This window comes from Schistocerca gregaria, chromosome 5, assembly GCF_023897955.1.
Source record: "Schistocerca gregaria isolate iqSchGreg1 chromosome 5, iqSchGreg1.2, whole genome shotgun sequence".
NCBI lineage: Eukaryota > Metazoa > Arthropoda > Insecta > Orthoptera > Acrididae > Schistocerca > Schistocerca gregaria.
Window position 1 is genome coordinate 135,970,880 of NC_064924.1, and position 27,879 is coordinate 135,998,758.

Here is a 27,879-nt window from a genome sequence, read left to right on the forward strand (position 1 = left end):
GTGTGGTACCAGATGTCTACACAAATCTCACGTAACTGTGACAGACTACGTGTCGGTGGTTTGTGGGTATGCCATGTGTGTCCTTCAGTCCTCCTGCAGTGAGATACCACGAACGTTGACTGGCCGGTTGAGACTAAACTTACGCCGCAAGAAAGCAATGAATAAAATGGACAACACAATACACTCATGCTCATAAATTAAGGATAATGCTGGTACATGCTAAAACAATGCTCTGGTGGGCGGTTTGCGGGTTTAAATCACCTCGGGGTATGACCAAGCGGTCATGACACGGTGCCGCTGGCAGCAATCCACATACGCGGAGGCCTGTTGGTGCACGTCAGAGTACGGCGCAGCGAGTAAGTGTTCAGACGTTTACAGACGTGCTAATGGTGACTTTGTGTTGAAAATGGCTCAATGAACACATATTGATGACGTTATGAGGTGTAGAATACTAGGGCGACTGGAGGCTGGTCAAACAGATCAGGTCGTACCACGGGTCCTCCGTGTGCCACAATGTGTGATCTCAAGATTATGGCAACGATTCCAGCAGACAGGAAACGTGTCCAGGCGCTACAGTACAAGACGTCCACAGTTTGCAACACCACAAGAAGACCGAAATCTCACCATCAGTGCCCGCAGACGGCCACGGAGTACTGCAGGTAGCTTTGCTCGGGACCTTAACACACCCACTGGAAAAGCTGTCTCCCAACACACAGACTACAAACGACTGAACAGACATGGTTTATTCAACCGGAGACCTTCAAGGTGCACTCCACCGACCCTTAGTTACAAGAGTGCCAGTAAAGCCTGGTGTCAAGAACACAGTACATGGTCATTGGAACAGTGGTCCCAGGTAATGTTCACGGACGAGTCCAGATATAGTCTGAAGAGTGATTCTAGCCGGGTTTTCATTTGGCGCGAACCAGGAACCAGATACCAACCCCTTAATGTCCTTGAAATGGACCTGTATAGAGGTCGTGGTTTGATGGTGTATGGTGGGATTATGATTGGTTCACGTACAACCCTGAATGTCTTTGACAGAGAAACGGTAACAGATGTAGCGGGACTCCATTTTGCACCAGTCTGGTCGCCTTTTCAGGAGTGCAGTGGGTCCCGCCTTCCTACTAATGGATGATAACGCACAGCCCCACCGAGCTGCCATCGTCGAGGAGTACCTTGAAACAGAAGATATCCGGCGAATGAAGTGACCTGCCTGTTCTCCAGACCTAAAGCCCATCGAGCACCTCTGGGATGCTGTCGGTCGACGTATCGCTGCAAATCTTCAAACCCCTACGACACAAGGAGCTCTGACAAGCACTCGTGCAAGAATGGGAGGCTACACCCCAGCAGCTGCTCGACCACCTGATCCAGAGTATGCCAACCCGTTGTGCGGCATGTGTACATGTGCATGGTGATCATATCCCATATTGATGTCGGGGTACATGCGCAGGAAACTGTGGCGTTTTGTACACTTGTGTTTCGGGACGGTTTTCTCAACTTATCACCAATACCGTGGACTTATAGATCTGCGTCGTGTGTGTTCCCTATGTGCCTATGCTATTAGCACCAGTTTTGTGTAGTGCCACGTTGTGTGGCACCACATTCTACAATTATCCTTAATTTATGAGCATGTATGTAGATCTAATAGAGAATGTAAGAAGAGATAATGAAACAATTCCGTAAGCTCGTAGAATAAGACGACCAATCTCAAGCTGAGAAGCGGTCATAACGATTTGACGCATCACAGTAAGTTCGTTGCAATTAATAAGTTTCTGCTTGTTTTAGCAATCTACCATATTCCAGCAGGATGCGCACCATTTGACGTTGGTACTTTCAGACAGAATGCGTGAAAGAAGAGATTCTAATATGGTTCATTTAACACAAGATGTGGCATCATCGACTTGCTTGGATATTTGCACCGGTACCTCAAAATGAAATTAAGTGAATAAATAAAGCCAGGTTAACTACATCACATATCAAAATTATTAGAAAATTAGAAGGAAAGAATTAACTCACGATTCAAGTAAGAACCTGTATATGACACTAGTCTCTTTAACGCCAGTGGTTTATTAGGTTGATTTTCAGGAACGTAAATACTCACTTCTTGTGAAACGAGATAACGAGTGTCAAATAACTCTTTTGGTTTATATAAGTACATAACTGACAACTCCAATTTTCCTTATTTATTTATTTGACTGCTGTAGAAACCTACATCTTCACTTCTGGAGATTTTTCCACACTCTAGTTGCACAACCTGTGATCACTGTACCCTGAGAGAGCATTCTGTAAGTAGGTACTTTGTGAGAATATATTCTACAGTTTCTATAATACAAAAACATTAAGTTTTTCACTGCATTGAACATTGTATTTTCGCTAAAACTTGATTGTTTTGTGGATAATGAATCGAAAGTCTGTACAGAAACAACGCAGTTTCCTGTTTCACAACATTACTCTTACCTTACTTCCTGCACCAGCCTAGATAAAAGTATTTTTATACTTCTGGTATGCTAATATTACAGAAACTACACGATATTGTAGGAGCTGTTGTTTTCTTCTGCACTGGAAGTATCTCCAGACAAGAATATTTGTTCCTGCTGATTACTTATCCTTTACCAGTAAGGTGTTATCTTTTCCGCTATTTTTCCATTCTTTCTGATTTATGGCGCCTGGAACTCTTTTGTCACTAACATACTCTCTAGTTCAACGTTTTTTTAATCTTGTTTTCAGTGAACCACACTTTAACCTGTATGTACATATTAGACAATGATAAACTTCTACGAGTAACTACGGTTCATTTTCTTTGGCACTGAATTGCTTAACAGCGAGAAAGGATTTTCAAAAACCTGTTCTAGTCGACGTCTCTGTGTATATAAATTTTTTTCGAAAATCCAGTTTCAATGACGTTGAGGCTTGGAAGTTTTCTGTCCACACCATTACCAGTAAAAGTTTTGATATAAGAAAACCTTTTAAAAACGTAAGGTGTGTAGGTTACTTATGAACATGTCACTGTTAAAAGCGTATCCAAGAAAACATTTCCTTATCTTAGAGAGTTGAAATGTCAGGCGCCTAAGCAGCTAGTCTGTAAGAGGGTTGTTCCGCTTTCGAATGGCAGAGCCAGAGAATCGCACCAGTGACGACGAATAACTTTTTCTTTAACAAACCAGTTTTTTTCAGGATGCCTTGCTGTTAGAAGCATCATCGGCAGAAGCGATCGCTATCAAATGCTTAAGTGGTGGCGTTCGAGTCAAAGGAGTCCGTCCTTGAGTTTGTCTAGTAAGGACTAGCTGTGGCGTAAAGTGCCTTGATTACCAGACTTTTACGCCAGTGACCTGCTTTAGATTCATAACTTTTCCGCAGTGTCTCAGTGGAGTAACAGCATATGAAGCTGTTGATGATGATCCGTCAGTGGAACGAGGCCAAATTTACTGGGGTATTGCATCGGACGGAATCGCAGGATTGGTTCAAATGGCTCTGAGCACTATGGGACTCAACTGCTGTGGTCATTAGTCCACTAGAACTTAGAACTACTTAAAGCTAACTAACCTAAGGACATCACACACATCCATGCCCAAGGCAGGATTCGAACCTGCGACCGTAGCAGTCGCACAAACGCAGGATTCCCCACAACGAGTACTTCCTGAGCACCAAACTAATTGTTACAATAGCTTCTCTTTTCTACTGCGCATTGTAATATGGTGCGGTTGAGAGTAAACTTAGATCGGCTGACAGCAAAGAGACAACCAGGCCTAATACATTCTGCGTATACGAGGAGATAATGGAACAATTCAGTTTAAGTGTCGCGTCAAATGTGAGTAAAATCGTTCAAATGGCTCTGAGCACTACGGGCCTTAACTTCTGAGGTCATCAGTCACCTAGAACGTAGAACTATTTAAACCTAATTAACCTAAGGACATCACACACATCCATGCCCGAGGCAGGATTCGAACCTGCGACCATAGCGGTCGCTCGGTTCCAGACTGTAGTGCCTAGAACCTCACGGCCACTCCGTCCGGCTACCGTAAGGGGCGACAACCATTTCACAGTAGGAATTCTTTGGATGTCATCCGCCGCACCCTCACAGCACATCGGTAGGCCTACGGCATCCTGCGTCCCATTTTTTCGTTGATGACAATCCAGCCTGGGGTCACGTTTCGGCAGATAATTCCCGCCCGCACTGGGGGAGAATTTCTACTTCTTGCCACTGTCCTTGCCAAATTCTAACTTTTCCCTTGAAGTCATCGGTTTTGTCCCCAATTGAGAACAAGTGGAGCTTTATGTGCTTGGCCATCAAACCAGCTCCTGATTTAGCACTCTGTCCCTCACATGGACACCCAACATCTCTATCAATGAATGCCAAGCCGAATAACTCTTTGCATATGGGTCAGAGGTAGACGACTTGTGACTGCCAGCCGTATCTTATCTTTACGTCACGCTGATAGAAATTGTGACCATAACTGCACTCGTTGTGTGTTACAGAATGTGGACTAGTACGCGCTGCACCATGCAGCCACAGTTACGGTATGCATGGTTTCCTTCTAGGGCATGGTGCTGTTCCTCATACGTCATGCCCTAGCGCCCTCTCCTGCCATAGTAGTTGGTAATGTTGTGTCCGATTCACTTCTCTTGCTGACTGACCTTGTAGTGGATGTGATGCGGCGTTGTGGACAATTGTTCCGTATTCGAATCTAGAGCTTCCCACCCACATGGTGCGTACTTGCGGAAAGGCAAATGGTAACAGACATAGTGCAGTAAGGTTCTATGAGAAGAACTGTCCGCCATCCCCCTCCTTCGACAACAACCACAGCTTTCAATGCTTGCGGCACCTTCTCGCCGTTTGTCCCCCACAGGGCTCTTGCAGGAAGCAGGAAATCGTGAAGGATATACTCGAAATGTTCGGACATCAGACTTGTAGGAAAATGTGGCTAACACTGAGGAAGGCGACCGCCATGTTGACACTATTGAAATGGCCAGCCAGTACTGCGTCAGTCCTTATCACTTACAGCGTGTGCAGGGCTTACCAGCGGCAGACTCTCGACATCGGGAGCAGTTTTCTCACTGATCTCTTCACCAGGCAACCACGATTCTAGGATGTGTGTTATCCATTCTATTCACAGATGAGGCCACCTTTATGCAGAGTGGTATCTCCAACTTCTATAACAGTCATCTGTGGCATAGTATGAAGAACCTCCGTGGAATGGTGAAAACGAATCATCAGCTTTTTTTTTGTCATAAGTCTACTCACTGGTTTGATGCGGCCAGCCACGAATTCCTTTCCTGTGCTAACCTCTTCATCTCACAGTAGCACTTGCAACCTACGTCCTCAATTATTTGCTTGACGTATTCCAATCTCTGTCTTCCTCTACAGTTTTTGCCCTCTACAGGTCCCTCTAGTACCGTGGAAATAATTCACTCATGTCTTAGCAGATGTCCTATCATCCTGTCCCTTCTCCTTATCAGTGTTTTCCACATATTCATTTCCTCTCCGATTCTGCGTAGAACCTCCTCATTCCTTACCTTATCAGTCCACCTAATTTTCAACATTCGTCTGTAGCACCACATCTCAAATGCTTCGATTCTCTTCTGTTCCGGTTTTCCCACACTCCATGTTTCATTACGATACAATGCTGTACTCCAGACGTACATCCTCAGAAATTTCTTCCTCAAATTAAGGCCGGTATTTGATATTAGTAGACTTCTCTTGGCCGGAAATGCCTTTCTTGCCATAGCGAGTCTGCTTTTGATGTCCTCCTTGCTCCGTCCGTCATTGGTTATTTTACTGCCTAGGTAGCAGAATTCCTTAACTTCATTGACTTCGTGACCATCAATCCTGATGTTAAGTTTCTCGCTGTTCTCATTTCTACTACTTCTCATTACCTTCGTCTTTCTCCGATTTACTCTCAAACCATACTGTGTACTCATTAGACTGTTCATTCCGTTCAGCAGATCTTTAATTCTTCTTCACTTTCACTCAGGATAGCAAAGTCATCAGCGAATCGTATCATTGATATCCTTTCACGTTGTATTTTAATTCCACTCCTGAACCTTTCTTTTATTTCCATCATAGCTTCCTCGATGTACAGATTGAAGAGTAGGGGCGAAAGGCTACAGCCTTGTCTTGCACCCTTCGTAATACGAACACTTCGTTCTTGATGGTCCACTCTTATTATTCCCTCTTGGTTGTTGTACATATGACCCGTCTCTCCCTATAGCTTACCCCTACATTTTTCAGAATCTCGAACAGCTTGCACCATTTTATATTGTCGAACGCTTTTTCCAGGTCGACAAATCCTATGAACGTGTGTTGTTTTTTCATTTGCCTTGCTTACATTATTAGCCGTAACGTCAGAATTGCCTCTCTCGTGCCTTTACTCTTTCTAAAGCCAACCTGATCGTCACCTAGCCCATTCTCAATTTTCTTTTCCGTTCTTCAGTATATTATTCTTGTAAGCAGCTTCGATGCATGTGCTGTTAAGCTGATTGTGCGATAATTCTCGCACTTGTCAGCTCTTGCCGTCTTCGGAATTGTGTGGATGATGCTTTTCCGAAAGTCAGCTTCGGTGTAGCCCGGATAATTGGCTATCATATTTTAGGACCAGTGTTCGTTACACGTCGCCTAACAGATCGGAACTAACTGCGTTTCTATCGGCACTCTGCGTCCCCTGCTGGAAGAGGTGCCACTGAAAGCTGTGGTTGTTTTCGAGGGAGGGGAATGGCTGACAGGTCTTCTCATACGACCTTACATTTCAGACGTTTTACGACCCGTGGCTCTACCCCTCACTCGATCGCTGCGAAACCCTACATTTCAATAGGAAAATGTTCGACTGCTGCCCTGGCCAGCACATTCTCCAGATCTCTCACCAACTGAAAACGTCTGGTCAATGGTGGCCGAGCAACTGGCTCGTCACAATACGCCTGTCACTGCTCTTGATGAACTGTGGTATCGTGTTGAAGCTGCTTGGGCAGCTGTAGCTGTACACACCATTCAAGCTCTGACTGAATGCCCAGGCGTATCAAGGCCGTTATTACGGCCAGAGGTGGTTGTTCTGGGTACTGATTCCTCAGGATCTGTGCGCCCAAATTGCGTAAAAATGTAAGCACGTTTCAGTTCCAGTGTAATATACTTGTCCAATGAATACCCGTTTATCATCATCATTTCTTCTTGGTGTAACAATTTTAATGGCCGGTAGTGTATTCCTGAAATTTCATTATATACGTTAATTACCTTTCGGTGTTTCGATTTTTTTCAGTTACTGTACTTTGCACCCAAACGTTTTGTTACATGTCCATCGAAGCAGATTATGATGGTTACGCCCTTTCTCTTACAGGTGACAATATAGCAGCGATCCAGAAGCAAGAAGTTTCCCACGCGATTCACCACTCGTCGGCGAGGCCAGCTGTCGTCAGTATAGCGATTGCCGTTCTGAGGGAACTTTGGCGATGACAACACTTTATTGCCGTATGCGCCTTCGTAGCGTCGAAGGCGCCCTGCACACTTCTGAGAGTGCTGGCTACTATATCGCGCAGCCGTTCTGGATGCGTTCTTCAAGGCGCCATTCCTCCGGAAAGGATCTTTTGAAGATGTTTGCTGGGTTGTTGAAACCGCACAGCGTTACAGGGACTCAACAAAACACGTGTATGCCACTTCGTTGGGCTCTTCATTCTTTGCCAAATCAAGGTGAGTCATGTTCTTCGATTCTAGCACCACAGAGAGCTTAAAAACTTTTACTGCAATTCCTGGAAATTAGCTACGATAAAATAAGAATCCCAGTTGTAACACATATTATATGAAAGGCTTTCACCAGCGAATGTGTGGACATTTGGTAAATCTTCCGGTTTGTGCGAACATCGTCCATGAAATCCGCTCTTAATGTGTCGTCTATAGCTACACTGGACATCTTTAGAAGAGCTCGTTGTTTGACTGAGTCTTGCCAACTTACGTTTCGGACGTCGGAGAGGGAGACAAAGAGGTTGAAATAAAATTTTCGAAAACAGCGATAAAAGCAGGCTTGAATATAATTGCAGATGCTAGTCAACCCAGCAGATGGTGCTGTTTTATTTGACGGCGCCTGTGCAATGCCCTCAATACGCTTCATGTGTTAGTAAGTCCTGGTTACCATAGTGTTCCTCGTAGTGGGGAATGCATTGCGTCAGAGGTAAGTGAACTCGAACGTGGCCAAATTGTTGGTACTAATATGGTAAGTGTTTCAACAACCAAGGTAATCGAAGTGTTCGATGTTTCACGAGGCACCTTATTACGTCAGAGGTAAGTGAAGTCGAACGTGGCCAAATTGTTGGTGCTAATATGGTAAGTGTTTCAACTACCAAGGTAGTCGAAGTGTTCGATGTTTCACGAGGCACCTTATTACGTCAGAGGTAAGTGAAGTCGAACGTGGCCAAATTGTTGGTGCTGATATGGTAAGTGTTTCAACAACCAAGGTAGTCGAAGTGTTCGATGTTTCACGAGGCACCTTATTACGTCAGAGGTAAGTGAAGCCGAACGTGGCCAAATTGTTGGTGCTTATTTGGTAAGTGTTTCAACAACCAAGGTAGTCGAAGTGTTCGATGTTTAACGAGGCACCTTATTACGTCATAGGTAAGTGAACTCTAACCTGGCCAAATTGTTGGTACTAATATGGTAAGTGTTTCAACAACCAAGGTAGTCGAAGTGTTCGATGTTTCACGAGACACCTTATTACGTCAGGGGTAAGTGAAGTCGAATGTGTCCAAATTGTTGGTGCTAATATGGTAAGTGTTTCAACAACCAAGGTAGTCGAAGTGTTCGATGTTTCACGAGGCACCTTATTACGTCAGAGGTAAGTGAAGTCGAACGTGGCGAAATTGTTGGTACTAATATGGTAAGAGTTTCAACAACCAAGGTAGTCGATGTATTCGGTGTTTCGCGAGGCACCATATCGAAGATTTATGTCACATACAGGGATAGCGGAAAAACGTCTTCCGCAAAATAACATCGCAGAGAAAATGTATGTTTATTGATTGTGACGTAAGGTCATTCTTGATTATAATGACGAAAAATAGGACAACGACAGCTCAAAAAGTCACTGCAGAACTGAATGTCGCAACCTCCAACGCTGTCAGCACCGAAACAACGCGAAAGTAGTTTAATAAGCAAGGAATTTAAGGAAGAGGTGGATTTTCAAAACCGCACTTCAACTACGCAGATGACCGTAACAGCCGTAAAGCTTCACTACACACCAATGGAAGAACGTCATTCGGTTCGACTAGTCTTGTTTCACACTATTTTCAAGTTGTGACACACTTTACGTCACAAGAGTAGAACATGGCGGAGTTCGGTGGAGACGAGGACAGTCCTTTGGTGGAATTCCATGGGCACCATGGCAGCTGCCAAGGATTATGGGACCATTTTGGCTGCTGAGTCCCATCTCATGGTACAACGTTTCTTCCCCAATGGTAATGCGGTGTTCCGATACAACAGAGCGCTTGCTGACATAACTCGAATCGTCTAGGATTGGTCTTTTTGAGCATGAGGATGAATTTTCGTGTCTCCCCTGGCCACCATAGTGACCAGGTCTTAATATTATTAAAACTTTGTGCTGCTTTCGAGGCAACGGCGCGTCATCGCTATACACCTCCATAATCGTTACCTGAACTTGGCATTATTTTGCAGGAAGAATGGTATATGAAGCCGCTAAAAACCATACAGAACCCGTATTTATCCACTGTCAGACGACTTCGAACTGTTTTCGAAGGTAAATGTTGTAGTTCACCGTATTCGGCATGGTAATGTTTTGTATTTGTGGTGTTTCTTTATTTTTATCCACTACCTGTAAATACTGTGGGAAATGGGCGAGGTAGATGTTTACACGTGATTGGCAGAGCTATTCCACGTCAAAGATAAAACTTAACTATTGAACTGTATTTGTTAAAAATCTGACTGTCCATTATGCAGAGCTACTTTCTATCATGTCTCGGCTTCTTAGGTAGTCATCATCAGACGAGATGTTTAAGACAAAGGGCGATAGTAAAATATTCCGACGGAAAACAAATGTGTTACACTAAGAAGCAGTAGTCCGATATTTATCCAATTTCTTGAGATGTCTACCATGAAACAGGAGATATGTCATTAAGCTTTAATTCTGCGTGGAACTCATGTTCAAGAACAATATGAATGTGTGACCCGCCGGTACTAATTAGCTCTTATGTTGTTTGTCGTGTGGATTAAGACAGCCTCTTCTGCAATGGCTGAAACACTCGCTGTATCAGTTCATGAAACTTTGTGGACGGAGGTTGGTATTAAAGCAAAGGTTTCCCCTTCGCTTCTCAGACAACATCTACGGCTAACAAATCGGGAGATGTGTTCCCTATATTTGTTCTAAACTTCGTTGTTGGATATTGCATTACCTCGGTGATATGCGCTATTTGGTACTGATGTCATGAAGCCTAACGGAATGAGGATTTACCATTCTTGTCATATGTTGGCGAGCATTCAACAATTACCAAATTAGTGTTGTTGAGAAAGCCTATACATTCTCAGACAATGATTCCCGGATAAGAAGAGGTATGGGCCTCGACAACGACTTTTTTCCGTAATCTAACATCATTTCGTCGACGAAAGGTTGGTGTCTGTCCGATCATCAAAAACAGATGGGAGATTCATCGCCGAACACCACGGAATGCGACTCATTATCCTAGCTGGGTACGGCTCTACATCCTTAGCTTTCGTTGTCTGTGGTTCGGTGACAGCGTTAGACGACCCATAGCGACTTAGAGTCTCAATCCCGTTCGTAATAGACTTCGGTCAGTCAATTTAGACTTCTAAAAAGCAAAACGTGTTGTATTTCTGATTTTTTGATATCTTGTTAGCAACAGTTATGGTAGGGTGAACCCAAGTTTGTAACGTCGAAAAGTTAGCCAACCGTTGTGGCCGAGCGGTTCTAGGCCCTTCAGTCCGTAACCGCGCGACCGCTACGGTCGCAGGTTCGAATCCGGACTCGGGCATGGATGTGTGTGATGTCCTTAGGTTACTTAGGTTTAAGTAGTTCTAAGCCTAGGGGGCTGATGACCTCAGATAAGTCCCATAGTGCTTGGAGACATTTTTTCGAAAAGCTTGTGATTCTTGAGTATTACGTGAGAAACTGCTAAAAGTTTGGACTTTCTCCGGTTGTTGCCTTATAACTCTTAGATACGCGTTTTCTGATATTAGTCATTAATACCGCAGTTTTTAAATACGGTTGTGTCCGAAAGTACGACTAATGGCCTTTTTTAACAAAAACGAAAATATTTTGCTCTTTTCTCGGGCTGGATTCGGCGAAATCGCTCATACTGTCAGACGAGGCACGAGGACTGAAGTTACAATAAAACATATCAACTTTCATTCAAGCACAAAGTGAAGTCTTCAGGCCCAGTGATTCTCTAGAAATCGTATGAAAATGAAGTGTTAGAAAACAGACATTTTGAAAAAATGAGCCTAAACTCCAAAAACAAACTGTAGGCATTCAACGAAAGAAGGATACATAGTATCGTTTTCAAAAGTATGAATGACACTGAAGAGCTAAGGAAGCAGGTATAGAAATGTCTAATAAATATAGGGTGGTCCAATTGAAGTTTCGGATGAGATTGTCTCGAAAACTATACACCGGGTAAAAATAGTGGGTAAGAACGTAAACTCAAAGGGGGACATCAAATGATATTACACATAACCCCCAGCCCCTGCCCCCTTGAGTAGGACCGAGCGAGGTGGCGCAGTGGTTAGCACACTGGACTCGCATTCGGGAGGACGACGGTTCAATCCCGTCTCCGGCCATCCTGATTTAGGTTTTCCGTGATTTCCCTAAATCGTTTCAGGCAAATGCTGGGATGGTTCCTTCCCTAAACCGAGCTTGCGCTCCATCTCTAATGACCTCGTTGTCGACGGGCCGTTAAACACCACTAACCTAACCTTGAGTAGGGTGGGGGGCAACTTTTAAATCTTAAATGGAAACCCCAAATTTTTATTGCAGATTCGGATTCTCCATAAAAAAGTAATGAAGTTTTGTCTGAAACATTTTTTAAACCATTGACAGATGGCGTTGAAATCGAGAAACGTTGTAATCGGAGAAGAAATCCGATTTATTTAGAATGATCCGAGAAGGACGCATGAAACGTGCACTAGCTCTGTCATTACGCCAAATTAGGCTATTTTTTCACACAGTGTATCCTACGCGCCATAGTTTTCGATGGAGGGAGGCGGAATGGAATTAAAATTTCGTTAGGGAACTCTTCGCAATTGCATTACTCACACGACTGTGCCGCTTCCGTGGCCAAACTGCGAATTATGGCTCAGTATAAAGATCGGTGCAATGCGAGGTAATCCACAAACTCACCACAAGACTATACAGAAACTCCAGACATTCGCAGAACCCGTTTATTCTGAATCTGGGGAACTACGACCACAACCATAGATGGAAACATAAAAGACCCAAAGATATACTTGTAAGGACATAACATCTATGGCCAAGCATACGCAAACATAACGGTACAGGCGAGCCCCTGTTAATCAGACGCCATTACTGGATATGCAGCTGAAATACACTTCCGAATAACTGGCACCACACAGGGAAGCCGTAGCGTACACTGCATGCAAACAAGCTCCACACATCCCCCACACATTGAGATGATCTATGGCCGATCTCCCACTACTGTATAACGATCTTGATTGTTCCAGGAATGTAGCAGCTGCAGCAACTGGGACACATCGTCATCGCTTGTCACGGTGATGATGCATGATACCCATACTAACAAATCCAACCCTGCATGCACTATCGCAGCTAGTAAGCCACTACTTCTCTTACTACCCATCCCACTGTCGCAGAGGTTTTTTTCCCACGGCACGAGCCTTGGCACTTTTTTCCCTCTGCTCTTCAAATCGCTACCCTCACTCGCGCTTCGTCCACTATCTGTCTCCTGATGGACCGTGTTAATGCTTAGTCTTACCCAGACGCACGGATAACATCACAGCCCAGCATCCTGTGATCCACTTACCAGATAACTAACATGTTGACGGAGGTGACAGTAGAACTTTTGGTTTGGTTACCACGTTGGTGCGGGCGTGGAGGGGCCCCATGTCTAAATTAAAAAAAAAAAAAAGAAATCAGACGTCACTTCATTTGCAGATTGTGAATCGTAAACATCAACTGACGAAAGTAAAGTATTCTTTAGAGAATGGCTCACTATCCTCCTGCAGAGATTGTTGATACGATGTTAATTTTAGGCGAATGCCATAACAATAACGCTGCAGCTGCGCAATTGTATGCGGATCGTTTCCAAAGCAGACGACATCCAAGCGAAAACATTATTCGAAACTGCAGTCAACCAGCTCAAAATGGATACATGCACTATGCACCTCGTCATCGCGAATGCACTGAAAATGACGCTCCTACCCTACCCTAACCCTTCTCGCCTGTGTTCAACTGGATCCCGAAATTAGTAGTAGTGCGATTCAGAGACAAACTAAAATACCGAAATCAGTTGTTTTCAGGTTTTTGAAGGCACATAAATATCATGCGTATCATATCACACTGACACAGGCATTAACGCCGGAAGATATGCAAATACGAGTGCATTTCTGCCAATGGGCCTTGGAAATGATAAGAGTTGACAATGATTTTTTTAGATACGTTATGTTCACCGATGAAGCCACATTCAAGACAATGGTGAATTAAATCACCATAATTGTCATTATTGGTAGCTCTGTCTATCCACACTAGCACAGACCCGTTGACAATCAACACAAATTGTCGTTAATGGTCTGGTGTGGAATTTTTAACGGTTACTTGACAGGACCGTATTTTTGTGACCGAAATGTTACTGGGGAATCTTATGTACAACTTCTGCATGATGTTTTGTTGGAGCTGATGGAAGATGTTGATTTAGAAACTAAGCAACGAATGTGGTTCAAACAGGACGGAGCAGCTCCCCATTACGCAAAAAATGTGCGGAACGTGTTAAATTCTACATCTACATCTACATCCATACTCCGCAAGCCACCTGACGGTGTGTGGCGGAGGATACCATGAGTACCTCTATCGGTTCTCCCTTCCATTCCAGTCTCGTATTGTACGTGGAAAGAAGGATTGTCGGTATGCTTCTGTGTGGGCTCTAATCTCTCTGATTTTATCCTCATGGTCTCTTCGCGAGATATACGTAGGAGGGAGCAATATATTGCTTGACTCTTCGGTGAAGGTATGTTCTCGAAACTTTAACAAAAGCCCGTACCGAGCTACTGAGCGTCTCTCCTGCAGAGTCTTCCACTGGAGTTTATCTATCATCTCCGTAACGCTTTCGCTATTACTAAATGATCCTGTAACGAAGCGCGCTGCTCTCCGTTGGATCTTCTCTATCTCTTCTATCAACCCTATCTGGTGCGGATCCCACACTGGTGAGCAGTATTCAAGCAGTGGGCGAACAAGCGTACTGTAACCTACTTCCTTTGTTGACGGATTGCATTTCCTTAGGATTCTTCCAATGAATCTCAGTCTGGCATCTGCTTTACCGACGATCAACTTTATATGATCATTCCATTTTAAATCACTCCTAATGAGTACTCCCAGATAATTTATGTAATTAACTGCTTCCAGTTGCTGACCTGCTATTTTGTAGCTAAATGATAAGGGACCTATCTTTCTATGTATTCGCATCACATTACCCTTGTCTACATTGAGATTCAATTCGCTGCAGATCCTCCTGCATTTCAGTACAATTTTCCATTGTTGCAATTTACTGTGCCCTGGTCGGTGAACAGGATGCGGCGGACCAATTCAGTGGCCTCCACGTTCACCAGACCTGATATCTCCCGTTATTTCTTGTGGGGTTATTTAAAAAATATTGTTTATCAAAAACAGCCCACAAACCGAAACGGTATGGAGCAACGCATTCGAAGAGCGTGTGCAGCCATACCACGGGATGTGCTCCTCAAAGCTGTGGACAACTTTCGCACACGATTGACTTTATGCATTGAAGCAAATGGGGATAATTTTGAATAATTTCTTCGTGGCTAATCCCATTAATTAAGCACCCCAAATTGTGAGAGGCAAGGGGACTCACCCTAATGAAGCACCCCACAGCAAAATCATTCTACTACGTCCATGTCGTTACTCCTGGGTAATGGTCAAAGTGGGATACAGTACGTTTTGTACAAAAATATTTTAATTTGGCGTAACGAAAGAATTGGTTCACATGTTTTATCGATTTTCCCGTCTTTCTCGGATAATTCTAAATAAATCAGAGTTCTTCCCTAATTTTACTTTTTTCACGATTTCAGCCCCATCTGTCAATGGTTTAAAAAATGTTTCAGACCAGACTTGATTACTTTTTTATGGAGAATCTGAATCTGCAGTAAAAAATGGGCGTTTCTATTTAAGATTTAAAAGTTGCCTCCCACCCCACCGAAGGGGGTAGCGGCAGAAGTTCACGTGTAGTATCATTTGATATCCCCCCTTGAGCTTACGAACTTGTCTTACCCACTGTTTTTACCCGATGTATAGTTTTCGAGATAATCTCATCCGTAACTTCAGATGGGCCACCCTGTATATGTAAACAGACAGCATACGGCGCTCCGGTCGGAATCACCTATATAAGACAACAAGTGTCTGGCGCAATTGTTAGATCAGTTACTACTGCTACATTTGCTGGTTATCAAGATTTAAGTGAGTTTGAACGTGGTGTTGTAGTCGGAGCACGAGCGATGGGACACAGCATCTCCGAGGTAGCGATGAAATGGGGATATTCCCGTAGGATCATTCCACGAGTGAAATATCAGGAATCGGGTAAAACATCAAATCCGGTAAAATATCAAATCTGTGACATTGCTGGGGATTGGAAAAGATCCTGCGAAAACCGGATCAATGAAGACTGAAGAGAATCGTTCAACGTGACACAAGTGCACCCCTTCCGTAAATTGCTGCAGATTTCAGTGCTGTGCGATCAAAAAGTGTCATCGTGCGAACCACTCAACATAATATCATCGACATTGGCTTTAGGAGCCGATGATCTACTTATGTACCCTCGATGACTGCACCAAACAAAGCTTTATGCCGCGCCTGGGCTGTCAGCACCGACATTGGACTGTTGACGACTGGAAACGTTTTGCCTGCTCGAACAAGTCTTGGTTTACATTGTATCGAGAGGATGTACTGGTATGGTGATAATCTCATGAATCCATGGACCCTGCATGTCATCAGGGTATTCTTCAAGCTTATGGAGGCTCTGTAATGGTGTGGGACGTGTGGAGTTGGAGTGGTATCCCTGATGCGTCTAGATACGACTCTGACAGGCGACACGTACGTAAGCACCCTGTCTGATCACCTGCATCCATTCACGTCTCTTATGCATTCTGACGAACGTGAGTAACTCCATCAGGACAATGCGACAGGCCACATGGTCATAATTGCTACAGAGTGGCTCCAGGAACGCCCTTCAGACTTTAAACACTCTCGCTGTCCACCAGACTCCCCAGACATCAATATTATGGAGCATATCTGGGATGTCTTGCAACGTGCTGTTCACAAGAAATCTCCATCCCCTTGTACTTTTACGTATGTATATACAACCCTGCATGATTCATGGTGTCAATTCCCTTCAGCAATACTTCACGCATTAGTTGAGTCCATGCTACGTCGTTTTGCGGCACTTCTACACGCTTTTTTTTCCTTGGCTCTACAATGTATATTTAAATGTGGCCATGTTACTGAAAGCTCATACTTTTCTGTAACTGTAACTTTCCTATGTTTAGGTTTCGAGGGTGCTGGTTGTCCGCAGTTGTGTTGCAGGAGGGAAGGGGGTTGCTGGGGTGCTGTGTCCAAATCCGGCTGCTAGCACGAGGACGAAATATCGTCGCCGTAGTCTTCATTCTAGTAGATAAGACTCGTAGAAACGTTGTGGTAAATCGTAACAAAGCACTGACGCACAAAGCCGACCACTTTTAGCCCAGCTTATAGTAGTTGCAAGTTCTGCTGCATCCGTTCACGCACTTACTTGAGAGCTATTTGAGAAGTTTTCTGGGGTTGGATCACCTAATGTTATTGTTGGTAACAGACCCCACTCTGTGGCATCTTTCACCATTCCTAGTCGATTTTGCACTTGGTGTTGTGGCCGATACAGATGGAAAGAAGCAGCTTCTTTGGTTTGGGGACAACGTGTGAGGTTCACCTTTGCATAGGCTGCAGATCTGACGAACAGGCGAAACCTCAGCAAGCCGGTGGACCTGTCCGCTCCGTAGAGAGCGAGCAGAAACTTCTCTCCAACCTCGCTTATAGTTCCCCAACTGGCGTCTGGGCAGAGAAGCAGAGCGGTCAGTTCAGTCAGGAAGCTGCTCTTATCAAAAAAACTCCACAATTTTGTTTCTCCTTGCCATAAAAGGGCGTAGTGGCGTCGAATCGCTTCATTGTTATACACTCCTGGAAATTGAAATAAGAACACCGTGAATTCATTGTTCCAGGAAGGGTAAACTTTATTGACACATTCCTGGGGTCAGATACATACCATGATCACACTGACAGAACCACAAGCACATAGACACAGGCAACAGAGCATGCCCAATGTCGGCAATGGTACAGTGTATATCCACCTTTCGCAGCAATGCAGGCTGCTATTCTCCCATGGAGACGATCGTAGACATGCTGGATGTAGTCCTGTGGAACGGCTTGCCATGCCATTTCCACCTGGCGCCTCAGCTGGACCAGCGTTCGTGCTGGACGTGCAGACCGCGTGAGACGACGCTTCATCCAGAACCAAACATGCTCAATGGGGGACAGATCCGGAGATCTTGCTGGCCAGAGTAGTTGACTTACACCTTCTAGAGCACGTTGGGTGTCACGGGATACATGCATACGTGCATTGTCCTGTTGGAACAGCAAGTTCCATTACCGATCTAGGAATGGTAGAACGACGGGTTCGATGACGGTTTGGATGTACCGTGCACTATTTAGTGTCCCCTCGACGATCACCAGAGGTGTACGGCCAGTGTAGGAGATCGCTCCCCAAACAATGATGCCGGGTGTTGGCCCTGTGTGCCTCGGTCGTATGCAGTACTGACTGTGGCGCTCACCTGCATGGCGCCAAACACGCATACGACCATCATTGTCACCAAGGCAGAAACGACTCTCATCGCTGAAGACGACACGTCTCCATTCGTCCCTCCATTCACGCCTGTCGCGACACCAGTGGAGGCGGGCTGCACGATGTTTGGGCGTGAGCGGAAGACGGCTTAACGGTGTGCGGGACCGTAGCCCAGCTTCATGGAGACGGTTGCGAATGGTCCCCAGGAGCAACAGTGTCTCTAATTTGCTGGGAAGTGGCGGTGAGGTCCTCTACGGCACTGCGTAGGATCCTACGGTCTTGGCGTGCATCCGTGCGTCGCTGCGGTCCGGTCCCAGGTCGACGGTCATGTGCACCTTCCGCCGACCACTGGCGACAACATCGATGTACTGTGGAGACCTCAAGCCCCACGTGTTGAGCAATTCGGTGGTACGTCCACCCGGCCTCCCGCATGCCCACTATACGCCCTCGCTCAAAGTCCGTCAACTGCACGTACGGTTCACGTCCACGCTGTCGCGGCATGCTACCAGTGTTAAAGACTGCGATGGAGCTCCGTATGCCACGGCAAACTGGCTGACACTGACGGCGGCGGTGCACAAATGCTGCGCAGCTAGCGCCATTCGACGGCCAACACCGCGGTTCCTGGTGTGTCCGCTGTGCCGTGCGTGTGATCATTGCTTGTACAGCCCTCTCGCAGTGTCCGGAGCAAGTATGGTGGGTCTGACACACCGGTGTCAATGTGTTCTTTTTTCCATTTCCAGGAGTGTAGGAAGGGTTCAAATCTAGGCAGCAATTGTATTTCTCTTCGACCGACAGAAGTGGTGGAAAATTGACTCACCTATTGTGTTTCTCTGGAAGTAAAACATTTCGGATGCTCGTGCCCAACACGCGGAGGAGAACGAGTGTGTTCGCATCTTATCCAAACTTCTCTAAACACGATCACGTACTCGTAGCACGTGCTTTTATCGAGGACAGTACGGATAACGTCGCGGTCTGCATCTTTTGTTGGTATCTTAGTTTCAATGTCCTCGAGTTCACACGCAGAACACAGCTGGTCATTGCGTATTCTTTTATTGAAGTCGTTGGCTAAAAGATTCTCTTGGGGCATTTTGATGATAGTTGAAAGTCAAACTTGATCTCGTTCCAAAAAAAGGGCAGCGTAACGGCTCAGTCGTTCTGCAGAATTAGTACTCCTGAGTGCCCCGTCCTCAAGTTATCAATGGAATACCAGTGAGATATAATTCTTCAATTTCTCCAGACGTATTTCGTGACGAAATAAATCTCTGGTGAACAGCCTGGTGTGAGTGTGCATAGGACACAATATTTCGGCAATTGACCACGTTGCCATCATCAGGTGCGCTGATGTACTGACGGGCGGTGGACCGGCGCCAGGTATATATAGGACAATCCTCATCTCCTGAGAATTTGAATATGCAGACTTCTCGTTGTCACGGAACTTCCATATTCTACCACAGATTATGTCGATGGCTGTGGGTAAAGAACAACGGTAGCGATGCTAATTCCGTACACAGGGCGATTGTTTCCACCGTGTACAAACACTGGGAATTGGTCAACTAGAGGACATAGAAAAAACAGGTCTAATGAACTTTTATCTGGAAATGCATGGTTTCCATACTAGAGACAATTCATTCAATCATATATTGTTACAGAGACTGCGGTATAATTCGTGGCTGTACCATGCAGTCACAGTTACAGTATGCATGGTTTACTCCTATAAGGTGGTACTGGTCCCCATACGTCACGCCCTAGCGCCCTCCCTGCCATAGTAATTGGTAATGTTGTGTCCGATTCACCACGCTTGCTGACACCTTCTAGTGGATGTGATACAGACTTGTAAACAAAGCTTTCATATTCGAATCGAGAGCTTGCCGGCAAGGTATTTACTTACGGGAACGCAAATTGCAACGGACGGTGGGCAGCAAGGTTGTAACAGGAGACACATCGCAGCCGACAACAACCACTGCATTCAATGTTTGCAACGCTGTTTTGCCGTTTGTTTGAGACGGGATTGGTTTAGGTAGCAGGGAATCATGAAGGACATAATCGAAATGTTTGGACACCAGACTTCAAAAGAAAAATGGGGTTAACGCTGTGGAATGCTACCGCCCTCTTAGTACCAAGCAGTTGGCTCGCCAATACAGGAACGTCAGACGACTGTGTGGAAAATCCTCCATCACCATTTTTACTACCCTTATCACTTACAGCGTGTGCAGGGCTCACTAGAGACAGACATTCAATGTCGGCAGTAGTTTCTCTTCTACAGGCAAGCACGATACCGAGACTTGTGTTATCCATCCTATTCACAGATGACGCCACTATTTTCCACTTTCAAAACAGTCATCTGTTCAAGTGGCTCTGAGCACTATGCAACTTCTGAGATCATCAGTCGTCTAGAACTTAGAACTAATTAAACCTAACTAACCTAAGGACATCACACACATCCATGCCCGAGGCAGGATTCGAACCTGCGACCGTAGCGGTCGCTCGGTTCCAGACTGCAGCGCCTAAAACCGCACGGCCACTCCGGCCGGCCAACAGTCATCTGTGAGATAGTATGCAGGACCACCGTGGTATGTTGACAGTGAATTAACAGCAACGGTGCAGCCGGATAATGCGCTACCGTATTTTGGGACTAGTGTTCATTCCACATCACCTAATAGGCTTAACTATCGCCGTTTCTTGCGGATGAGATTGACTCCACTGCTGGTAGAAGTACCACCGATCAGTCGATGGGTTAAGTGGCTGCTACATGATGGTGCTCCAGCCCACTTCACCGTTAATGTCCGGACGCATCTCAATCGTGTCTTCCCTGGTCGATGGGGCCCAGTTGTATGATCTACTCGTTCACCGGATCTCAACACGGGCGATTTGTGGTTATGGAACCAACACCGCGTTCATGCTGCTTTTGACACTGTTTGGATGCATCCTGGCTGATGTGAACGTGTGAGACGGAACATGCTACGGCGTGTACACGCATCCATTGAGGCACATGCAAACTATTTTCAACTCAAACTGTACCTGTGGGTACATGGTACAGCGCGTATTAGGGAGCAGCCTCTGTAACAATATATGATTGGATGAATGGTCTCTGTTCTGTATCCTCTCATTGATTGATCCCTAGAGTTTGTACACGGTGGAAAAAATCACCATGTAGAACTCAGCATATTCCTCTGTCACCTTTCAGCATCTGGGGCTAGTTTTCGTGCACCACGAAAGAGTACAGCTGTTATTGTTGTACATTCTTGTCTCAATGAATTCCTTGATAATAGAATACCAGTAGGCAGATGGATAGGGTAACACACTCCAGTGGAAAACATAACGAGGAAAGTAATTTTCGCAAGATGTGTCACTGCCAAGCAATGTAACTCGATGAGACTTGGACCATACATAGACACACCTGCTACAGTATATTACAGAAGATAACCAGAGGTAATACGCAATGAAAAGAACCAAAATAGCACTTTCATTCAAAGACAGTTGTTACACTAACGTCACTGCGGTTTATGACTGTCTCGTGGACGTTACAAAAGGCAGGGCATGCTTGTTAATGGTGTAACTGATAATCACAGATAGCAATGCATGCATTTCAGTGTGGTCCCCTGCTGGCGGCAAGGTTGAGAAGCAGTTTCTGTGGTAGGCCGTTCCATTTCTCCACCAGCGCGGGCGACAACGCGTTCGACAATTTGTGGATGACCGCTGGTGCACGTGAACCTGTTGCAGTATAGCTCCATAACGTCCCCCACGTGTGCTCCATGGAATTTATAGGGGGAATGGCCAGACCAGTCCATTTGCGTGGATAAACACTAGTTCCAAGAACTCGTCCACCAGCACCGTTCGATAGTGTCGTGCCTAGTATCCATAAGAATGAAGTCAGCGCCGAATCCATCTGTGAAAAGAAACACATGAGGAAGAAGTAAAGTGTGACAATAACGTTGGCCGGTGAATTACCGTTTTCGACGATTAGGACTAATTACAATCAGACAACATTAGTGTATCCACTATAACATCTGGACCACCAAAACAAACATATTCGACAATTTTCGTGCGTGCACTATGAGTTCCCGCGTCTCGCCACTGGAGGGTACGTCCAACACTGTCGAACGTGGTCGATCCAGGTGATATGGCTGGGAAAGCACGATACTGCATGGGTATACTGACTTCCTAATAATAGTTACTATTAAAATCAGTCTTCATCACAAATTTATTTATTCTGGTAACAAGTCAAATACAAAGTCTCATCAGAGGGATACATCCATTAAAGACAATTATATACAAATACAAAATATAAAACGATGAACTGGCAAAATGCTGTATGAGCAGGAGCCTCCTTCTGGTGGTAAATCACTGCTAGGTCGAGCAGCGCACGTCTTACTTATGTACTGCAAGCTGCGCCCACTTTTGACAGAATGATGTCATTGAAAAACCAATGAGTTAAAAGTTAAATAACAACGGAAAATTTCGTAATTAAAAGAGCAATGACAAGAAGGAAAAATAAAAATACTTGTAACTTAGCTGGTTCAACAGCTATTGTCAGATAAAATATGTACCAGTAGTATGTTCCTATAACGCGTTGCATAGTTACGGCCAGTTTGGCCAGCATACTGTTTCTCACAGTACTTACATTGTATTTTATAACGACTGTGAGAAAGGAACGGACAGTTTGGCCAATATACTGCTTCTCACAGTCCTTACATTGTATTTTGTAACGACTGTTTCTAATCCTGCATTCGAACGCTGCGGCTCTGTTTCTCCTACTCCTGTGCAATCACGTAAAATTTTCTACATTCAGGGAAAGCTGTCATTCATCCAACTATAAATTTTGTCTAAGTCTTTTTGTATCCTGCTGCAGTCATTCAACTTCGACACCTTACCGGACACCACAGCATCATAATCAAACAGCAACAGATTGCTGTCCAACCTCTTCGCTCATCATTTATGTGCTCAGAGAATAGTAGCCGTTCCCCCACAATTCGCTGGGGCACTTCTGACGATTCTCTTTTCTGTGATAAACACTCGCCATCGGGGACAACGTATTGTGTCCTCAAGCACCAACAACAAGCCAGCGATTGTCGAAAGCGCTCGTCTGGTAATGTAAAACCACACCACCAAAGTCCTTAAGAGCCTTGCGGTCAGCGTGGGACCGCATTGCAGAGGATGCACTGCTATCCGCGGTGATCACATACTCTATTAAAAACATTTCCCTACCCTCTGTATTGTCCTGGGGACCATCAAAAATTGCAGTAGATTCAAAATTGTGATTAATGTCTCTGAAGTATCATTCATGTTCGTCACATTGTTTATAACTTTCAGTTAACTTCTGTACAATGTTGTAGCACTTTTTTCTATGTATGGTTCAAATTTTATGGCGCTATGTTACTTAGCAGTGACACATCATACGAGAGTTACTTTCGTCATTAAGTTTTGCATATGTGTGTGTTATCTCGAGCTTCTGCCTAGTGATATACCAACCTCAAAGAACCTGTTGGCACCAGAATGTGAAATAACTTTACCTGAGATAGTATCTGTAATGAATGGCAACCAGCTCTAGATTTCTCTAGAAATCTATTTTTACTTGCCGTCAGCTGTATAAATACTATTTATTTATGACAAGTTTCGGTTAATTAAGCCATTATCAACTAGGAGAGTGAAAAAACATGGAAAACTATATATCATAGACACAGGTCAAAAATCGAAATATCAGAGCTGTAGTTCAGAACATCAACATCATATACAGTAGTTACAAAGATACAATATCTATTAGGTTAAAAATGCGTATGTCTGATAGAATACACTTCCTTGTATCACTGACAATGACAGAATGTGGACTGTTACATAACTAGATTTTGACAACAGCTTGAAAATGTTTGTAATTTGCACATACTATCCTGACAATTAACAGATGATCGCCATCTCAGGCTTATGTAACATCAAATAACGAATGAGTTTAATATGCCAGAGTAAAAAAAATAGACATCTATAAGACAATTGATGGCGAAGTCAGAGATAAAACAACTTACAAAAAATAATTTCAACGTAGGCGCCATGTGATGGCTATCAACAACATTCTATATGTCTAGCACAGGAAAACGGACTAAACGACGCTAACTAGCAAAACATGTCAAAAAAATAAACGAATATATAAATGCAATGTCTTGTAAGAGCCATGTAGAGGTATAATAGTGATGTTGAATAGGCGACACTTCTAACGATTAATTAAAGTTACTGAGCTTAGCATTCAATGAAGAGATGTAAGGATAACAAATTTGCATTACCACATCAAGCGTCATCTTCATCGCCAATAAAATTACAAGTCAACAACCATAATGGACAATGACAGTGAATTAATTGCTAACTCGCCTATTAGATGGAAAAACGAGCATTTATGTAATATTGTGGAAGTAAAACATATTTGTTTGCACCTTATACATCGAGTGCTCCAAAATATGGTCAAACAATTGTATGTATAATTCAGAGTGTTCCACTCGAAAGTGGCCCCACAAATAAACATTTGCTTAAATTAAACTGAAAGGCTTTGCATAAAAATCATAAAATGAATTGAACATGTCTTACCTTGTTTACAGGGAAATAAAAGGTGAATCACAAAAGATGCTGGTAGTGACCGCCCTCGCCTTGTAAACACAGCTGAACACGACGCTACAGATTCTCGAATGTTGTTGCCAGAACCTCTGGTGTCTCTGGCTGGATTTCACGGATGATGTTCCCTCGTAAATCTTCCAAGATACTTCGTTTGTTCCTGTAGAATTTGCCTTTAAAGCCACCCCAAAGGAAAATGTCAGGTTGCGTTAAATCAGGTGACCATAGGGACCACAGTACTTTCAAAATCGCCCTGCAGGGGAAAAATGATTCGACACGTGTGGCATGGGCGCCATGCTGTTGGTACCAGCCAAGGGTAAGTTCTCCATCTTCCAACTGGTTCACAAATTCACGGAACATGTCGATGTAAACTATATTTGTCACAGTAGACTTGAAACAATTTGATCCGATGGAGCGACGTTGTGATATTGCACAGACCACCCAACCTTTTGTAAATTCTCGGGTGTCTCGATCAGTGCATGAGGATTTTCATTAGACCACAAACGTGTATTCTCAGTGTTTACATAGCCAGAGAGATGGAACCATGTCTCATCACTGAACCATGTGCACTGTAATACTGTTGGCCTCTGAGCAATAAATTGCTGAAACCAACGGCAAAATGTAATGCGTTTGTCTTCGTCATTAACATTCAGTTCCTGAACAACCACCGTGAATCTGTATGAATATATGCCGGATTTCTTCGCAACTCTGTGACATGTGGTCCGTGATATTCCACATTCCTGAGATAAATAACAAACTGAATTTGCAGGACAGGCCAACAACAGTTTTCTCCCAGTCGGTCACATTTTCTTCCGATAATTGTGGACGCTCCGCGCCACGAAGATAAAACACAATCCACTGCTCTCCGTCTCGTTCACCAACTTTTGTATACAGCATATAGAGGGTATATAATGCTCACTAAACCGTTCAACAAACATTCGCTGACATGTCCTAATGGAACCAGTAATCCAACATTGTTTCACAAGAAACGTGCTCTCTTTGACAGAATAGCGATACATCATCACCAAACACTGTATACTGAGCTCCAACTACTGCACATGGTTGTGGGACATTTTCGAGTGGGGCATCCTGTACTGCAAGTTAATATGCAACTATAAAAATAAAGTATATAAGGAAATATATCAGGTAATATACCTATATTACAGATGAATAAGACAATCGTGTAGCATAACACTGACCTCGGGTTGGTGACAGTGAAAGAAAACTGAGAAATAAGGTGAGTCATACAACATCTAATGGAGTTAGCATCGCTACCCATGTTCTTCCATCATGGACATCGACGTAATCTCTTGTAGCACATGGAAATTTCCGTGAAGTCGTCGTGCCTTAATGATGCAATTCGGCCAAATAAATTGAGTGCCACTTCTCCTACAGATAACTCTGAAGCTTGAAATAGCTTACAGATCTGGTGCGCTAAGAAAGTGAGGCATTTATTAAGGAGTGTCGCTGCGAAAAGCTACATTGACATACTGTTCTCCTACCTGCGCCTCGCTCAGTGTCTTTCCTACCCCGCTATCCTACTGCATCGTTGATCTCTGATTCTAGATTCTCATGATTCTCTCATGATTCGGAAGCTTGCAACCCTATACTCTACACTTAAACTGACAGAGATAACGTCCTCAGGTCAAAGTGTATGCTGGATACAAGCAGATTTCATTCATCGAGGAGTGTCCTCTTGTAGTTCCCCAATTTGTTTTTTATACCTTCTGTCATGCATTTATATTGTTTCTAAGGCAGCTGAATTTCTTCGTCTTCCACACTGACCTCAGGTTCGACGTTAAGTTTATCACCGATTTCGTTTTCGTTTTACTCCTCATTACTTACGCTTTCTTTGCTTTACATTTAAGTCATATTCTTAACTCATGTATTATTTATTCAGGATAATATGATTAGTAAAGTTTGTTCTGGAGATATTTCAGTCCTTGCCAAGTTGTATCATTCAGTGCTCGATCACTAAATGATAAATGAGAGGCGTTCCATGATTAATGCAATAAGTTTTTTTTCGTCATTACAAAAATACAAATGAATTTCTCCTTCTTCATGACACTGTAAGGCCTCATACAAATTTTTGAACCCCAGAGGACCTAACAAAATTTCATTGGACTATTCTTGCTAATCTATCCTACAGTCTGGATCTCGCACCCGGCGACTTCCATCCGCCTGCCACAGTGAAGGATGCATTCCATGGGAATCAGTACTTGTATAATAGGGAGTTTGTTGATGCAGCAGGATGTTAGCTCCGACGTCGATCAGGAAAGTGGTACCATGGGGGTATATGGGCCCTCCCACTAATGTGGCCTAAGGTCGTAGCACTGAACGAAGATGATGTTGAAAAGAAGTGTTTCCCAGCCAAAAGACAGGTGAATAATGTGGTGCATTGGAATCCTGAATAAAATGAAACTGCTTTCACAAAAAATAGTATTGCATTACTTATTGAACGCTATTCGTACATAACGACCGTTCGTCATGATCTATGAAATAAAACACCTCATCGACAAGCCACTGATGTTGTTTTTACCTTTTCTGCCTCCCACTTCAAAAATGTACATACTATTCTAACCACACTATCATAGTCTAGTAATAATTTTGTTTTCTACAATGACAACATTTCAGACGGCATGGATATGGACACAATAAATTGAGAACTACCCAAGAAAATGTTTCGTTTAACATTCAGATCATGGCTATACGATCTGTGAATTCAAAGCAGTGGATAAACAGAAGTGGTGTAATTACTCGCAAACAGAAATACACTCCTGGAAATTGAAATAAGAACACCGTGAATTCATTGTCCCAGGAAGGGGAAACTTTATTGACACATTCCTGGGGTCAGATACATACCATGATCACACTGACAGAACCACAGGCACATAGACACAGGCAACAGAGCATGCACAATGTCGGCACTAGTACAGTGTATATCCACCTTTCGCAGCAATGCAGGCTGCTATTCTCCCATGGAGACGATCGTAGAGATGCTGGATGTAGTCCTGTGGAACGGCTTGCCATGCCATTTCCACCTGGCGCCTCAGTTGGACCAGCGTTCGTGCTGGACGTGCAGACCGCGTGAGACAACGCTTCATCCAGTCCCAAACATGCTCAATGGGGGACAGATCCGGAGATCTTGCTGGCCAGGGTAGTTGACTTACACCTTCTAGAGCACGTTGGGTGGCACGGGATACATGCGGACGT

The 27,879-nt window shown here is 44.2% G+C and overlaps 1 protein-coding gene across 1 annotated transcript in view; it reads left to right on the plus strand.

The window, feature by feature from the left end:
* LOC126273260 (neurotrimin-like) overlaps positions 1–27,879 on the plus strand; it is a 133,325-nt gene that overhangs the window by 80,267 nt on the left and 25,179 nt on the right. Inside the window, exon 6 of the mRNA XM_049976805.1 lies at positions 7,326–7,675. Coding sequence (XP_049832762.1) covers positions 7,326–7,441 — 116 coding nt within the window. The 3' untranslated portion in view covers positions 7,442–7,675. The remainder of the gene's footprint in view (positions 1–7,325; positions 7,676–27,879) is intronic.